An 18,551-nucleotide genomic window follows, 5' to 3' on the forward strand; every position below is an offset into this window, starting at 1 on the left:
TGATCCTTGAACTTCTTTTTTGTCTCCCCTTTAGGAAAGGTATAGGTTTTCATTTCTCTTTCATAATGGGCCTTGTCCCCCTTTGCCATATCTTCAAATTTTCCTTTCTCTTTAGCAGACATGGTCTTCCACCTCTCTGATCTCTTCTTAGAAAACTTTGAGGCATTGACTGAAACATCTGGGTGCTTCTTCTTATGCTCCTCTCGACAAGTTTGCACAAAAAAATGCATATAATGACATTTTCCCTCTTGGCTTCTTAGGGTCTCCTTTTCCTCAGTGAGGCAGAGTCACCCAGTGCCCATCTGGCCTCCACCTGCCCCGGTGCTGTCTCTATGGAGCTCAATACACTGCAGTGGCTGTGAGAGCGGGAGCCAGGTGCAGCGTCCTCACTCCCTCCGCTCTCTGACATTACTCTCCAGACAGCACAGCTCCTGTTCAATTAGCGTGTTCTTAAAAGAGCATTTCGTGTAGATAATCCAGGGGCTTCACATTTAGACATTTGACTTTTTCCCCACTAAGAATAGTGACAAATATAATGTGATTTTCCAGCTGTGACTTTCCCTCCCCCATAACCCTGGCACAGATTTTGAGGTAGCCTTGGGCTGAGAAGTAGCCAAAAGGCAACACTGGGTTGGGGAAAGAGCAGACCGTTGACATCTATGTGTGTGTCCTCCAGACAGGAGAGAGGTGACCAGGCAGGTGGGGACAAGGTCCGGGCGTTCTTTGTGCTGAGTGTCAGCGTGCGTCCTGTATGGTCAGTGTGGAGCGAGTCTGGGAGCTTTGCACTTAGCACTTTGTCAGCTCAGGTCTGGAAACGGTGATGCCTTATCCTAAAGTTGGGTCAATAACATTTGGCTCTTTGCAGGATTAGTTCTCTAATGATGGCATTTGTCAAGTGGAACGCTGGAGCTTCTTAATAAAACCTCCCCACTTAAAGCATGGTGTCAAAACTGGGCTGAAATGGGATGGGAGGAGAGAGGACTGTGCTTTATTCTGTGTAGGGAGGGGTGTGGCAGTCCTGCATGCTGTTTATGGAACAGGAAGATGGTGGGATCAGTTGCATTTAACATGTGGATACAGTTCTGAGGGATGTTAACTGGTTTTCTTTGAACTTTAGAAAAACACGTTAATTTTTCCTTCGAGCAAAAAAGTACGGTTTCTTTTTAAGTGGTTTTATTGTAACTTATGGGCCTGTTCTCCTAACATTTATGCTTTATAGCTTGCATGATATGCACAAAAGGTCATAGATGTGCCAGCTTGGCCCAGTGGCCTCCCTCCTGAATCTGGAAACCAGTTACAGGAATGGAAGAGGATTGCTCTTTTGTGTCCTCAGGCCACTTTTGGTCATTTCAGGCAGAATCAGTCTCTGCATTGGAATTTTCCTCTGTAGATCCTGCAATTCAGGAATAGAGCATTTAGCAACAACAGTGAAAACGTGATGTGTGACAGCTGTGGAGAAGAATTTGCCTCCAGTGAGAGGAAAATGCTGTGTTCAAAGCGGATTTCTGATGAGCCTATTAATGGGTGTTTGGGAAGCTGAATATGCCGTTGCCATTTTGAGATAAAAGGTCCAAGGTGTTTGTTCCTGAAGATAATGGGGAAGCCCTTTCCCGGCCTCAGGCTCGCCTCCCCAGCAGGACTGGTGAGATTGCATGCAGGGTCTATGCCACATCTGGCCTTCTGAAAAGAAGGGGCTTCCAGTGGGGGTGGTGTCCTAGTGGAGAAGGATGAGGCCCGGTGGGGTGGGCTCACGGAAGACCTGCTGTTGATCTGCTGGCTTCAGGTCAGCCAGGCTGGGGGCTAAACAGAGAGGCCAGAAAGGAAACCAGAGGTGCCTGTGGTGGCAGCAGCAGCAGCCCTGGCTTCCAGGCCTGTGAAGCGGGAAGGCTCTGGCAGTTCAGGATCTGGGATAGGAACTGACAAAATGTTCTCCTAAACTCGCCCTTCCTGGCTGTCCCGCCTTCCCTGTGTGCACACACATGCCTGCACATATGCACACACAGGAGGCCCAGAGCTCAGTTTTCAGACTCGTGGAGCTGACACAAAGCTTCACTCCCAGAGTTTCCCCCACCACTAATACCTGTCCTTACCCACGAAAGTAGGGTAAAAATGTGTCCCCAAATCAAATACCTGTCACTTTTCTAGAAGCACTTCCATTCTCTCTTGCTCTTGCTGTCTTTGCTCTCCTGGATCTCATTATCTTTGGAGAGATATTCAGTATGATTTTATTAATATTCTGGCTTCATCTTAGAAATAATTAAATGTGAATATTCAAATTAATTAGCCCCTAGGTATATCTTCTGCAGAAAAAAACTCCACCAACAAGAAGTCAGTTATAATTGTGAACAACATGTAGAATGAAAGCAGTGTTTTTTGTCAAAGACCTGTGAAGACCGAAGTAGAGAAGCTCCAACAAATTCAGTTATCAATTTGGAGAAACATTATTTAATATAGAATATGTTGACAGTTGATCAGAGAGGAGAAAATAGGTACAAAGCTGTTATTTTAACTTCTGGTTGGGGAGTTGATGAGGCTTGAGTGTGATAAAGTAAGAAAAGCTTTGGACTGAATCAGAGACCTGTCCTATAATCCTAGCTTTTTTTTTTTTTTTGGTCCTCATCTTTAAAATGGGGATGATACCATTGCTCCAAATTGGGAAGATGAAGGTAGAAGTTCCAGGCAAGATGGCTCACTTCTATAATCCCAGCACTCTGGGAAGCTGAGGTGGGTGATCGCTTGAGCCCAGGAGTTCAAGACCAACCCTGACAGCATAGCAAGACGCTGTCTCTACAGAAAAAAGAAAAAAATTAACCGGGCATGTTGGCATGTGCCGGTGGACCCAGCTACTCAGGAGGCTGAGATAGGAGGATTGCTTGAGCCTGGGAGGTCAATGAGCCATAGTTGTACCGCTAACTCCAGCCTAGGTGACAGAGTAAGACCTTGTTTCTTTTTTTTTTTTTTGAGACGGAGTTTCGCTCTTGTTACCCAGGCTGGAGTGCAATGGCGCGTATCTCGGCTCACCACAACCTCTGCCTCCTGGGTTCAGGCAATTCTCCTTCCTCAGCCTCCCGAGTAGCTGGGATTACAGGCAGGCGTCACCATGCCTAGCTAATTTTTTGTATTTTTAGTAGAGACGGAGTTTCACCATGTTGACCAGGATGGTCTCGATCTCTTGACCTTGTGATCCACCCGCCTCGGCCTCCCAAAGTACTGGGATTACAGGCTTGAGCCACCGCGCCCAGCCAAGACCTTGTTTTTTTTTTTTTTTTTTTTTTTTTGAGACGGGGTTTCGCTCTTGTTACCCAGGCTGGAGTGCAATGGCACGATCTCGGCTCACCGCAACCTCCGCCCCCTGGGTTCAAGCAATTCTCCTGCCTCAGCCTCCCTAGTAGCTGGGACTACAGGCGTGCGCCACCATGCCCAGCTAATTTTTGTATTTTTAGTAGAGACGGGGTTTCACCATGTTGACCAGGATGGTCTCGATCTCTTGACCTCGTGATCCACCCGCCTCGGCCTCCCAAAGTGCTGGGATTACAGGCTTGAGCCACCGCGCCCGGCCTAAGACCTTGTTTCTAAAAATAAAGAAATAAATAAATAAACCATAGACATGACTCACCCAGCTCCTAGAGCAGAGATTTGGTGCTCAGAAATGTCCCTACTCTCTGAGATCATGGCACTGAGTGAAACTGGTACTTCTCAGCCTTGTGATTGTCTTCCCGTGGTATCGTCCGCTTCTGTCCCTCTGACCCATTGTCCACTCCTCTTGTCTGTGACAGTAGCTGCCTGTGTATTCATCATGCATCCTACCTTCAGATTACGAAAGCTATCGAGGGGGCACTGCGTCCTGCTCTAATCTCTGTATGCCTCACAGCACTCGTATTTGTTGAATTTTATTAAACCAATATGTAAGAGCCAAAAGAAAATATAGGTAGAGGCAGCTTAGTTCTGACAACATCTTTGGTTTGCCCCAGGTGCCGGCAACACACTCATGGTTGGGTAAGCACAGTCCGTGCTGTCACTTTCGAAACAAATCTGTTTGTCAGAGTAAAGGTCACCTTTTTCTCTCGGTGGACAAAATATTTTTTTCTGAGATGAAAAATTTGCTTTTCTTCCCTTGAATGTGTGTATTCAAGTAAGCAGAGTGGAGGGCCTGTGGAGATGAGCATTCTCTCTGGAAACTGAGGAAACATCCATCTTAGCCCCTGACTTGAATATGGCCAGAGTATCGGTATGCAGCCAGCAAAAGACATCACTAGCTGCCTGAGTGTACAGTTATCTTGGGGGACCATGTGGCAGGACTCTGTAGACCAGATGGAGAGCGTTTTGTTCTTGGGAGGGCTTCCCAGGATGATGTGACTCCTCTGTGTTTTGCCTCTGTCGCCAAAGAGTCCCTTTGGACTTGGGTTTTGCAGAAAGAGAGGGGAGTCTGCAGGCAGAGTGTAAAGGGACACAGCTGGGTTTGCAGAGCTGAGCAGCCTGTGTTAGGAACAGTCAGGACCTGTGGACTTGTGAGGCTTCCACTCACATGCTATGTGAGCAGTTCTCTTCCTCAAGTTCTAGGGAAAGACCTGTGGTACTGACATGTTAAACTCACGAGCCCTGGAGGAGACAGCCATTCATTCTGCTGGATGACCTTTTAAATAAACCTCTGGAGTGATTTCCAGGCAAATACCAGAGGTGGCTGTGGATGCCTAACAGAATCTGGCAAAAACACTCCTCGGTGCTGGAAGTTCCCTCGGCAGGGGATAAAAATGCATTTCTTTCTTTCTTTTTAACATTACAATATAGTTAGCTATTACCTTGATATGCTTTCTAATATATAATGGAGTTACATATGTACATTTAACTTTTGCAAATTCAAGTCTACACGTTAAGAGAGAGACCCCACACATACACACATGTACATACACCACCTTATTTGTGCTGACCCTTCTGCCACCTCTCCATTCAAAGCCTCAGCATCACCTCCAGTAGTACTGGGGCCTGTGTGTCTCTCCTGCAAGAGGGAACATCTGGCTGTATCCCGTGTGTCTCTCCTGCAAGAGGGAACATCTGGCTGTATCTTCACATTTAAAGATGTGTTTTTGTTTTCCATTTCCTTTGTTCCAAAACATGGCCTTTACTTCAAGCCACCAGTGCCTTCTTTGCTTACCCTCACCCCAGCCATCTTCCGAGCACTGGAGGAGGACTGCTTTGGCTCCCCTTGCTTAGAGACAGTGTGTCCGTCTAAGGGATGCTCAGGTCATAACTTGATTATAGTTGATAGTTTAGTTTGACCTTTTTTTTGTTGAACAGAGTCACACTCTGTCACCCATGTTGGAGTGCAGTGGCGATCATAACTCACTGCAGCCTCGACCTCCTGGGCTCAAGTGATCCTCCTACCTTAGTTTCCCAAGTAGCTGGGACCACAGGCATGCGCCACCACACCCAGTTAATTAAAAAAAAAATTTTTTTTTTGCATAGGTGAGGTCTTTCTGTGTCACTCAGGATAGTCTCGAACTCCTGGCCTCAAGCAACCTCCCACTTGGCCTCCCAATTTGCTGGGATTATAGGCATGAGCTACCACACCCAGTCTGATAATTTCACCTTTTAATTTGAGAACCAAGCTGCGGGTGACATGTGACCCTGCTATAAAAACAGAATGGCCAGGTGCAGTGGCTTACGTCTGTAATCCTAACACTTTGGGAGGCTGAGGCAGGTGGATCTCTTGAAGTCAGGCATTCAAGACCAGCCTGGCCAACATGGTGAAACCCCATCTCTACTAAACATACAAAAACTAGCCAGGTGTGGTGGCGTGTGCCTGTATCCCCAGCTACTCAGGAGGCTGAGGCGCGAGAATCACTTGAACCTGGCAGATAGAGGCTGCAGTGAGCAGAGATCATGCCATTTTACTCCAGATTGGGCAACTCTGTCTTAAAAAAAAAAAAAAAAATTTAAAGCAGGAAGAGAGAGTTTCTCCTGAGTGATTCCTCTTTGTGGTGACTACTGTGAGTTTTTACTTGCCTGAGCCCCAGAACTTGGTCTCTTTACCCCTTCTCCTGTTTAGTGCCAGCTTCTGGCTTGGAAGCCCATGTTCACCAGCTCCTCAATAAATAGATCTCTATCAGGAATATCTACCAGGGAGCTCCATGCTTCTGAAAAGCCCCTAGTTCAAGATGACCTTTAAAATGGCTAGCACCAGAATAGATACATGCTAATTTGATATATTTTTAAAGGCAAAGACTGGCTGTTGACTACTCCAGATATGTTCAGTCTCATTACATTGGTTCTAGATAACTAATATATTTAAAGATGACTAATAGACTCATAGGAGTCTCTGGAATGAAAGCATCTATCTGTCCTCATGATGTCTGTTTTATCATCCAAGTAAGACCAGGACAGAGTGGTGAAGGCCCCACTTGAAGTCTCAACCCTGCTCTCGACTAGCGGTGTGAATGTGGCCAAGCCATGAACTCCCTGGCCTCAGGGTCCCTGTGGGAAAATGGGGTTAACAATATCTGCTCATTTCACAAAATTGTCATTGAAGGCAAGTGAGATCGTGTAAAAAAATACTTTGAAAAACTATGAAGTGCTGTATAGATAAATAAAATAAGTTTTATTTATTACGCTGTGTTCAAAGAAAAAAGATAAATTCTTTTTTCTTTTTTTGAGACGAAGTTTCACTCTTCTTACCCAGGCTGGAGTGCAATGGCGCGATCTCGGCTCACTGCAACCTCCACCTCCTGGGTTCAGGCAATTCTCCTGCCTCAGCCTCCTGAATAGCTGGGATTACAGGCACGCGCCACCATGCCCCGCTAATTTTTTGTATTTTTAGTAGAGACGGGGTTTCACCATGTGGACCAGGACGATCTCGATCTCTTGACCTCGTGATCCATTCGCCTCGGCCTCCCAAAGTGCTGGGATTGCAGGCTTGAGCCACCGCGCCCGGCAAGATAAATTCTTAATGCTAGAGCCACTGAGATTAGTTCCTCAAACATCTTTGACTTCCTTTGTTAAAGAGCTTGGGAGAACATCCTCAATGTGTCTTAAGTTGCAAAGGGAGAGGCCCCAGGTTTTACTCTAGGTAACATAATTTATTTGCTGTAGTGAGATTCCAGTAACATTTGCCTTAGCATGTATCTATTCTTGCAGCCAAATTAGAGCATGGCAACTATTTCCTCCCATTCTTTTTTTCTCTGTGAAAGCATGAGCCTTATTCTTGCCTTGTTATGGAGAAGCCAGACTATTCAGAGGACCTCCACGGAGCTCCTCAGCAAGTGGCCTGCCCAGCCTTCCCCTCCACAGCCCCTGAGCCATCACCGCTTTTGAGATCTTCTTCCCCATCCACTTCATTACTTTTTAGCTCATATCATTGCAATTATTGGTCTCAAGTCTCTTGTCTTGGGTTGGGCTTGGTAGGAGGAGCATGCAGGAATGGAGTACCAGTCGGATTCTAGCCACTTGCATTTCCATTGAATGCAGGAGGGGTTGAACCCAGTGACATTTTGAATATAAATATTTTCATCAGAGTTAGGCTAACACGAAAGAATTTTCTCTGAGAAAATATTTTCTGAAACAAGTCTACTGAGCCAGTTTGATTACATGATGAGTTTTTTTTTTAATACAACACAGTTAAATTTTATCTTCATCAGGGTTTTCATTTAAATTTACTACAAAGACTTGAGTCATTAATCTTTTTTTTTTTTTTGTCCATGTCATGTATTATAACCATAGCTTCTGCTATAGCAGGTTCTCTTGTGGCAATTAATTCTACCTTATCCAATTCTCTAAGTTAAATTTTACAGATCTAAATGTTTTTAGACCTAGATTCTTTTGTCAATTTTTAGACAATCCCAGTACTCAGTGATACCACATGCAGTTTTAACTATTGCCGGTTTTATTATGAGTTGATTCATTGAACGAGCCTTTGGGAGATAAACAGGAGACTGACTTTTGAGTGGGGTTTGTAAGTGGGGTGGGGAGACACTGCTCCTGATGGTGTAAAAATCACATCTCTGGAGCAGCCCCTGGGTTCTTTCTTGGATCCTGCGCTTGTTTCAAGCCTGGTTCTTCAGTCTCTTTTCCACTTAGTGGACACCCCAGCAACCTTCTGTGTACCGTTTTAGTAAGTTAGTCAGAGTTGGGTTTGGTTGCTTTAAGCAATGCATCCTATCTGATAGAAACTTAAAATGCTAAGGAATAGCTGCTGATGGGCATTCGGTTCACTGGAAAGGACTTGCTGCAACTTGCTGAGAGGTGAGTACTCAATCTCAGACAACAGATCGTAAACATCTATTGTGTGCCAAGTCCCATGCTAATTTGGTAGAGAAGTACTAGGGAGAACCAAAGGAAATAACAGTGAAGTCTGAGTTTAATCACTAGTATAAGATAGTTTGCTTTATAGCCAAGGGACTTAGATACTGTAAGGAAGAATTGATCACCCACTGATTTAAGGCAAAGATGAGCATCAGTCAACTTTATTTTTTCAACTCTCTTTTTATTTTTTTAAATTTTTTTAATTGTACTTTAGGTTCCGGGGTACATGTGCGGATCATGCAGGATTGTTGCATAGGTACATACATGGCAAGGTGGTTTGCTGCCTTCCTGCCTTCCTCCCCCCATGACCTATATCTGGTATTTCTCCCCATGTTATCAACTCTCTTTTTAAAACACCAGCAACTATCTGTCCTTGCCTACGTGAGCTTCATCTGCTTAAAGACGTGTGTGTGTGTCTGTGTGTGTGTGTACATACGTATATATGTATGGAGGGCCAGACCCTTGTGGTCTTTCTCACTGAGCAGTTCTGTTAGTAAGCCAGATGTTGATTATAAATAGATTCAGAAGGCTGGGTGTGCTGACTCATGCCCATAATCCCAGCACTTTGGGAGGCCAGGGTGGGCAGATGAAGAGGTCAGGAGATCAAGATCATCTTGGCCAACATGGTGAAAGCCCATCTCTACTAAAATATAAAAGATTAGCTGGGCATGATGATACACACCTGTAGTCCCAGCTACTCGGGAGGCTCAGCAGGGGGAATCACTTGAACCTGGGAGGTATAGATTGCAGTGAGCTGAGATTGCGACACTGCACTCCAGCCTGGCGACAGAGCAAGACTCTGTCTCAAAAAAAAAAAAAAAAAAAAAAGGCTCAGAAGATAAGGACAGGGTGGCCTCTATATTTTGTTGTGGCCCAGCTTGTTTGTTAGTAACAAACATTTATTAGCCACTGGCCACAGCACAACATTGGACACAATACCGCGTGGATTAGTAAAGAAGTGGAAGATGTTGTTCCTACTTTCAGGGAGTTAAGGGTAAAACTTGCCCGGATGTATCAACTCAAGAATAGCTTTTAAAAATACAGACAGAAAGACATGTAAATTAGGGTAGTAAAAATGGAATATCCTGTAAAACATGAAGAAAGCAATAAAGTTTTACTATGGAATTTAATGGAGAGAGATTTTTTTGGATGGGACACATCAGTATTTTAAAGGTGTCAGTTATCTCCTAGGTAATATCTATTTGGTGTGTTTCCAATCAAAAATACAAAAATTTTTATGGAACTAAACAAGCTAATTCTGTAATTCATCTGGAAAATAAAATGCTGAAACCTGACAAGAAAATTTTGAAAAACAACAAAGGCAGCCTGCACTATCAACGATGACAGTATCTCATAAAGCTTTATTACTTAAAGCAGTGTCATACTGGCATATGAATAGACAAATAGATCAGTGAGCTAGAATTGAGAATATAGAATTAAACCCAAATATTTAATTGAGAATATGGTATCTATTTAAAGATGTCAACTGAAATCTATAGGGAAAGGATAGACCATTTATTGTGCAAGGAGAATAAACTAATCTGTCTGGAAAAAAATGAATTATATCTTCCTTTCACATCATTTTATGAAAGTAAGTGGATTTAAGGTTAATATGTTTTTTAAAACTATAGAAGCAATAGAAGGAAACATTGGGAAGTATGTTTATAATTGGGTAGTGCGATAGCTCTTTTTTTTTTTTTTTTTGAGACGGAGTTTCGCTCTTGTTACCCAGGCTGGAGTGCAATGGCGCGATCTCAGCTCACTGCAATCTCCGCCTCCTGGGTTCAGGCAATTCTCCTGCCTCAGCCTCCTGAGCAGCTGGGATTACAGGCACGCGCCACCATGCCCAGCTAATTTTTTTTTTTTGCATTTTTAGTAGTGACGGGATTTCACCATGTTGACCAGGATGGTCTCGATCTCATGACCTCGTGATCCACCCACCTCGGTCTCCCAAAGTGCTGGGATTACAGGTGTGAGTCACTGCACCCGGCCCCAGCAACTTTTTTTCAACCATAGATTGGATCCACCTTAAACACAGGTTGAAACAAGATACCCATTTTTTGCCTATCAAAGTGGCCAGAATGTGAAAGATTAATAATGCCAGTGGTTAATGAGGGTGAGGAAGATAGGCACTTTCATTAATATAAATGGACCTATCATTTTTAGAGGGCAACCTGGCAGTATCTACAAAATGTAAAATACACACACCTCTCAGTTCCATCACAGTGTCTTCTGTATGCCCTCTCATCAGGCTACCTAGGAGGAGAGAGCAAAAACTGCCATGTTTCTTAAGGACCAGGCCTAAATTGGCATGGCAGTCCTTCTGCCACCTTCTGTAACTCCAGACAAGCCACAGGCCAGTCCAGATCACAGGGAGGGAATCTGGCTACTAGCGGAAGATGGAATATGCGGAATGATTAGCAGCTATGTTTTCAGAAAAACTGCCTCATAGATAGAAACAGCATATTCCTTCATGTACCATTTTAGCAGCATTTCTTCTGTGTTTGTTTATATAAATTTCAAAATACTCTTGTTTTGATCCATATTTCCTTCTGAACCTAAACCATGCGACTGGGCACCTATTCATTGTTTTTTAATTTTTGTTTCTTGTGGTCTGTGGATGAGTTATATAAACAAACAACTATACATTGAACCCCACCATAGTATATGCAGTCTAAAAATTCAGTTTCATAAACTCTGGTATTGTATTATTAAGTTAATTAAAAACGGTGTTTTATCAATAGGTGGTATTATAAAATTAAACCTTGTGAGACTTCCACTGTTTATAATTGACCTTACATTGAACTGAGAAAGTCCCAAGTGATTCTGAGGCAATTGATCCCTAACACACACACACACACACACACACACACACATACACTCACACACACACACACACACACACTCTCTCTCTCTCTCGAAAAATATTGCACCCCATCCTGAGAACGGGGTTAGGTAGACTGGAAAGTGGACAGTAGCCAAACGCCAATCATGTAATAGCTGAATTCACATTATTATGGCACATAATATTTTTATTTTTATTTTTTATTTTTGTTTATTTTTTTTTTTTGAGATGGAGTTTCGCTCTTGTTACCCAGACTGGAGTGCAATGGCACGATCTCGGCTCACCGCAACCTCCGCCTCTTGGGTTCAAGCAATTCTTCTGCCTCAGCCTCCCGAGTAGTGGGGATTACAGGCGCGGGCCACCATACCCAGCTAATTTTTGTATTTTTGGTAGAGACGGGGTTTCACCTTGTTGCTCAGGATGGTCTCAATCTCTTGACCTCGTGATCCACCCGCCTCGGCCTCCCAAAGTGCTGGGATTACAGGCTTGAGCCACCGTGCCTGGCCCACATATTATTTTTAAATATATATTTGTGTATTTTAAAAACATTTGTCCTTTTAGATTTACTAAGTGTGTCTATATTCTGTTCATTGAAGCAAATCTCCCCGAGGTGTGTAATATATGTCCAGTGCTCTGGGGATAGAGCTGGAGGTGAATGAGCAGCGGGAGGGGTTTGCTTGAAAAGAGCTTCTAAAGTAATCCAGCCACCTGGGTGCTAGGACAGAGCTGTGCACGAACAGGGGGCAACTCCCCCAGCAACCTGGCTGGAAGTGAGTCCTGAAAGACAAGTAAAAGCCTGGTCCAAAGAAACACTGGGTGTTAGAGACCATTCCAGTCAAAGGAGACAGCTTGAGCAAAGACTTCTCAGATAAAAGTAGTTCCACACCATGTGCACCTGTTCTGGGTGAAGTTGGGGCTGGTGGTTTAGGTTCGTTTGAGCTTAGGCAGAAAGTGAAATGCGTACAAGGGTGTAGATGGCCTCCTAGGCCAAGTGAGGACCTATGTAGTGCAGGGCAGGGGCCAGGCTTGTGTGCTGAGATCATCCCTCCATTGGCGGGTGGTTGATGGATTAGGTGAGAGCAAGACTAGAGACTAGGAGGCTGCCAAGACGCTGAGGAGATGACTAGACCCTAAACTGGGAATGTGGCATCAGGACGGTCACATGTGTCATTATGTGTGAAATCTGTGAATAGCCAAAAGGTAATTTTACTTTATTCTTTTGTTCTATTTTCTGAGATTGTATTCTAAACATGATCAGAAGGTAGGCATATGAAATTTACTCATTCTTCTGACATTTTTAAGCTCAGCATATTTATATTTTTAATTTATTTTATAAACAAAATTTTCTTTAAATGTTCCTCCAGGAGTGATCAAAAGTTTGATTTCTTGGATAGTCCTCCCTCTGTGCAAATCTTATTATCTAACTTGGTAGTCTGAAATCCTGTATAAATTCTGTAACTAAATCTTACATAGTGTTCAGTTGTCCAGTTGACATTTTTATAAGCTTGCTTTTTGTTACTGTCATAATCCACTCAGCTCTTATAAATGCCTTCGCCTGCTTTCCAAATGCCATGGCTTCTACAGTGATATTTGCACCTGTGGTGTTATGCTGGCAAGTGGCTTCATGTCTTTAAGGTCTTAAAATACCTCTCCTCTCTCCTTCCCTCCCCTGAAAAGGAAGCTTCTCTGGGAACTGGTTTACTTAAGGTGGTAGCTTCACTTCTCTTAATTTTGTGTAGACGTAATTAATTATACACACATACAAGGAGTAAATCAAAAAAGGGTTTTGGGCATCATTGGTTCTGAGAGAAATGATAGGCAGGAATTGACAAGTAAGTTAAGGTAATTGTTAATAAAACACTCACCACTGCCATATAGTACAGAGGGAAATGATGCCACTACCATTTTATATTATATAACTCCAGTTTATGTAGGATACGAATCCTGGACAACCATAAAGCTTAGGCCAAAAGCCATGGAAGAGAAACCAACAGCAGTTTCAGTAAATGGAGTCATCTTGTACTGTGGTTGTAAACCATAATCATTTCTTAGTTGTAATTGGAACATCTTCTTTTCCCTATAATTAACTATTTGTGATTCTTGCATTTCCTACCAACGCCTAGAGTCACTCTGTGTTTTTACAATGGACGATTGTTAGCAAGGCTTCATGCCTTGCTTAGGCTAACAAGCCTTTATCCTTAATCAATCCAGCAAATATTTACACTGCACTGCCCTTACAGCACATTCGCCAGAGCATACAGTGGTGCCCTCACCCCACAAGGCATCTTTAGGCTCTTAGAAGAGTTTGCAGCCCTTCCCAGCATAACTGAGAACAGCAGGTTTGGCTGATGGAGTAACCACTGTAGCTGTGGCCTGTCTTGTTAGGGAAAGAAGTGAGCAGTTCATGAGTATAGGTGCTGTGCTATTTCACATACATCCACTCATTTAATAATAAGCTAACCTGTGAAGTTAGAATGTGTTCCAAATGTATCACTTGCTTTTTATTCTATATTATGGAAATAACCCATGTTGAATTACTTAACAGTTACCCTAAATTGAAATGTTCTCTTTATATACATGTCCTGGTTGATTTCTAAAGCTAATCTGATTCAGAGTATGTTAGTAAATGGGGAAAGGTGTAAATCATGGCATGGATGTAACGTAATAAAAACCTCATGTTTATGTTTTGTGTGCAGAATTTGCGAGGAAAAAACTTAAATAGGTTGAAAGACTTTTGCTAAAAGAGTTTTCAGAACATTGCTCAAGGAATGTACAGAAAATTAACTTCCCTTGTCCTTTCTTTAGATATATTCCACCGTTGATCTGGGGGAAAAGTGGACACATCCAGACAGCCTTGTATGGGAAGATGGGAAGGGTGAGGTCACCACATCCTTATGGGCACCGGAAGTTCATCACCATGTCTGATGGAGCCACTTCTACATTCGACCTCTTCGAGCCCTTGGCTGAGCAGTGTGTTGGAGGTGAGCTGCTTTAGGTTGTGTAATTGGGCCATCACTCGGAGGAGGAGCCCTAGTTGGTGGAGAGCACAGCACGGTGTGAATATTCATGCCACTGATTTGGCCCATGGCGTCGGGGAGCTGTTGGACAGCATAGCATGAATGCTCGTGCCACTGACTCCACCTGTGGCATCTGGGGCTGTTGGGAAGTCTGCCTGGATTCAGCTTTTAGGAGCCGCTCCCAGTTAGCTTCAGCATGTATTTGCCAGTCACCATGTAAAGCTCTTCAGAACTCACTGTAGAATAGTTTTTAATCCTCTTGTGAAATACAGAAATTTGATGTAAGGGAATTAGGGAGTGCTTGGAGCCCAGGCACCGCAGGACCAAGCCTCTGGGTTGATGATGGCAACAGAGGCCAGACCATTCTCAGTGGTTCATATATACTGTTACCTCATTTAATCCTCACCACTGTGAGGCTGCTATTTACCATCACTGCTTTACTGATGAGGAAAGTGAAGCTCGGAGATGCAGTATAGGCTGGCGTTTGTTGGATAGCAGTAGATAAAGAGGATGTCCAGATCCCTTTGCTTAGCTTTCACTGGACAAAAAGACACATTAAGGTCATTATCTGTCATGCAATGGTCTAGGACACCTAATTTCTGAGAAACAACTGAAATTTTAATTGCTGCTGGAATTTGGCATTGTTCTGTCTAGCCTGTACAGTAAGCATTCATTATAAAATTCTTCATAATGAAGACTTTTGAGGAAGTGGGGTTAGGTGCATGCATCCATTTGAATGCTGTTTCTACCAGAAGAGAACATGTCTTTTGCATTCTGTAGTATTCAAAAGCACCTAGTTTGTGTGTGTGTGTTGTTTTTGTTGTTGTTGTTTTAATAGGAGCTCAGTATTTATTTATGGGTAAACTCCAGGAAACATATTAGATATTTAAAGTGGCTAGAACTGCTGAGTAGCTGGTGAAGAAGATTTAATTGATATTTCCTCTGCCTGGAATGCTGGTCCCCAGACCTTCATATGGCAGCCTCCTCCTGTCATTCATGTCTCAGCTCAAATGCCACCTCCTCAGAGGGTCCGTCCCTAACTCCCCTAACTAGTGTCTCCTCAGTAAATTCATCTTGCCTTCCTGCTCTAATTCTTCATGGTAGCTTCTACTCTGTAAACCTATTTGTATGCTTGTGTATTGTTTATCTGCTAGAATGTAGGAATCCCTGGAGTCCAGAATAGCTGGCTTCTAATAAATGGTCATGGAAGCGATGAATAAATGAATAGGCGAGGAGCTCACATTGTGTTTATAAATCTGTAGCTGGTCTTTCCAATATTTATTTATCCACCATACCCAGTTAAATATTTTCCTTCCCTTATTTCTAATGCTTTTTCTTCTGCCACTAAAGTACAGATTTTAGTTGGACCATCTGTTCTTCCTACCAAGACCAATATGGGAAGTTGAAAAGGGCAGAACAGTGATTCTCCCTTTTACTTGCTCATGATTTTCCGTCACTCCTGCCCTCAGAAGTGATTGTCAAAGGTGCTTCTGGAGAAGGCAGTAGTTATACCTAAGACATACGCTAAGAAAACAGCCCTTTTTCCCCTTTTCTGATTTTTTTCTGACTATAGAAGTAATAAGAAAATTCACATTTTCTCATTTTAGAAAACATGGATAATACATTTAAAAAATAAGAATCACCCACAATTTTACCATCCAACATATATTGTTAATGTTTTGCTCCATTTTCTTACAGTTCTATGCATTGTTTTTCCAAAATTTGAATTATCATACATTATATTATAAAGACTTTCCCATGTCATTAAAACTGTAAAAGTCTTCAAAAACACAATTTTAATGGTTACTTAATATTCTACAATGTAGTCATACCTTAATTTAACCATTCTTCTGTATTTGGGCATTTAACTTATTTACAGCTTTGTCACTATCAATAATTCTATCATCCTTCATCAGAAAATTCTAGGCAGGATTTCAAGAATTGGAATTTACTAGGTCAGAGTTTATTCATTTTATAAAGAGGTGGAGTCTTACTGTGTTGCCCAGGTTAGAGTAAAGTGACTGTTCACGGATACAGTCATTGTGTTCTACAACCTTAAACTATGGACCTCAAGTGATCCTCCTGCCTCAGCCTTTCAAATAGTTGGAATACAGATATGTCCCACCACATCCAGCTATTTACAAAATTTTTAAGGTTCTTTATGCATATTGCAAAATTGCTTACTAATTCCTATTTCCCTACCAGCATTAAGAATTTCTAAATTTTAAAAAATCTTAATTTGAAGAAAAATAATGATCAAATTTAATGACCTAAACACCCCTTTTTTTAAAAAAAAAAGAAAAATATAGGCTGGGCTTAGTGGCTCATGCCTTTAATCCCAGCACTTTGGGAGGCCAAGGCGGGTAGATCACGAGGTCAAGAGTTCAAGACCAGCCTGGCCAAGATGGTGAAACCCCATCTCTACTAAAAATACAAAAATTAGCTGGGTGTGGTGGCAAGTGCCTATAATGCCAGCTATTCAGGAGACTGAGGCAGAGAATTGCTTGAACTGGGAGGCAGAGGTTGCAGTGAGCCGAGATCGCACCACTGCATTCCAGCCTGAGCAACAGAGTGAGACTCCATCTCAAAAATAAAAAAAAGAAAGAAAAGAAAAATATAGACCGGGCGCAGTGACTCACACTTGTAATCTCAGCACTTTGGGAAGCCGAGGTGGGCGGATTGCGAGGTCAGCATATCGAGACCATTCTGGCCAACGAGGTACAGGTATGGTGGCACACACCTATAGTACCAGCTACTCAGGAGGCTAAGGCAGGAGAATCTCTTAAACCTGGGAGGCAGAGGTTGCAGTGAGCCAAGATTGCACCACTGCACTCCTGCCTGGCAACAGAGCAAGACCCTGTCGCAAAAAAAAAGAAAGAAAAGAAAAATAAATATTCATATTTTGAAGTAGGCAATTCATAGTCATGATAGAAACTTCACAAGGTACTAACAATATACAGTGAAAGTGTCTCTCTCTTTGTCCTCTACTCTCATCCGTACACTCCCTCAGTGGTACCCACTGTCAAGGTTCTTGTGTGTGATTCCAAAGATAGTGGATGCATTGATAAATATAGACATCTTATTTCTTCTCCACACAAAAAGCAACATTATTATAACCCTTTTCTGCATTTAGCATTTTTTCACTTAATTTTTGGAAGAGCTTGCCACATTAGTGAATATAAAAATGTCTCATTATTTTTAAGGGCTTTATAATATTTCATCACTTAGATATGCAATAATTTAACCAACCAGACCCCTATTTCTGGACATTCACATTATATTCAATCATTTGCAAAAGAATATGTATTCTATGATTGAACACAGCCTAATACATATATGTACATTATATATCTGTAGGACATTATTTTACATATGTACAATCATGTACATATGTACAATCATGTATCTGTAGGACAAATACTGAAAGTAAAATTGCTGGGTCAAAGAGGTCTGTGTAAACACCACTTTTTATTTTTTCATTTATTCATTCACATAGAGTTACAGAAATTAAGAGTAATGTTCAGGAACTTCTATAGAAAGGTGAGAGAATAATTTTATATTTGTCAAATCTTATAATAGAAATTTGAGGTTTATATATTTTTCATTTCATTTTTCTAGTAATTAATTTTCATTGTCTTTTTCAAAAGTATCTGTTCCTGATTTACTGGACGTTTTCAAAACCAACCCTTCACTATAAATGGCTTTAGAAGCACTGATATAGACAGCTCCAGCTAGAATGGAAAGATTCTTTCCCAGAGAATTGAATGAAAAGATGTATATTGAATGAAAAGATGTATGTTGAAGTCCCTCCCCCTGTTTTCTAAGCCACTGAACCGTAATTGTGTCCATTTATCATGTCACGTTTATTGGATACATCAGGATCTCTTTCTCCACCCTACAGATGATGTCACCATGGTCATCTGCCCTGGAATTGCCAATCACAGTGAGAAGCAATACATCCGCACTTTCGTTGACTATGCCCAGAAAAATGGCTATCGGTGTGCCGTGCTGAACCACCTGGGTGCCCTGCCCAACATTGAACTGACCTCGCCACGCATGTTCACCTATGGTAAGCATGGCTCAGTGGAGTCCTTCCTTTTTCTGCAAGTGTGCTGCTACTTCTGCTTCTGCCTTGTTTTCTTAAGTTTTAAATCTATGCCCATCTACAAGATATGGTAGATCACACAGTTATATCAACAGCCGACTTGTAGTAGGCATTGATGATGCCATACCTCACATCAGCCTTTGAGGTAGGCACTGTAACCACCCTATCTCACAGAGGCAGAAACCGAAGCTCACAGGAGAAGGTCTTGCCCAAGTTCCCTAGCTAGTAAGAGTCACAGCAGGGCTGGGAGCCAGGTAGATTAGGTAGCAGAGCTCATGTCCTTCAGGAC

General features: G+C 42.5%; 1 protein-coding gene across 4 annotated transcripts in view; it reads left to right on the top strand.

Moving 5' to 3' along the window:
• ABHD2 (abhydrolase domain containing 2, acylglycerol lipase) overlaps positions 1-18,551 on the top strand; it is a 110,678-nt gene that overhangs the window by 52,843 nt on the left and 39,284 nt on the right. For all 4 annotated transcript variants that reach the window (XM_010349828.3, XM_074400003.1, XM_003921632.4 and 1 more), the window contains 2 exons: positions 13,946-14,121; positions 18,059-18,226. In XM_010349828.3, the coding sequence (XP_010348130.1) occupies positions 13,946-14,121; positions 18,059-18,226 (344 nt within the window). The remainder of the gene's footprint in view (positions 1-13,945; positions 14,122-18,058; positions 18,227-18,551) is intronic.

Source organism: Saimiri boliviensis, chromosome 5 (genome assembly GCF_048565385.1).
Source record: "Saimiri boliviensis isolate mSaiBol1 chromosome 5, mSaiBol1.pri, whole genome shotgun sequence".
Taxonomy (NCBI): domain Eukaryota; kingdom Metazoa; phylum Chordata; class Mammalia; order Primates; family Cebidae; genus Saimiri; species Saimiri boliviensis.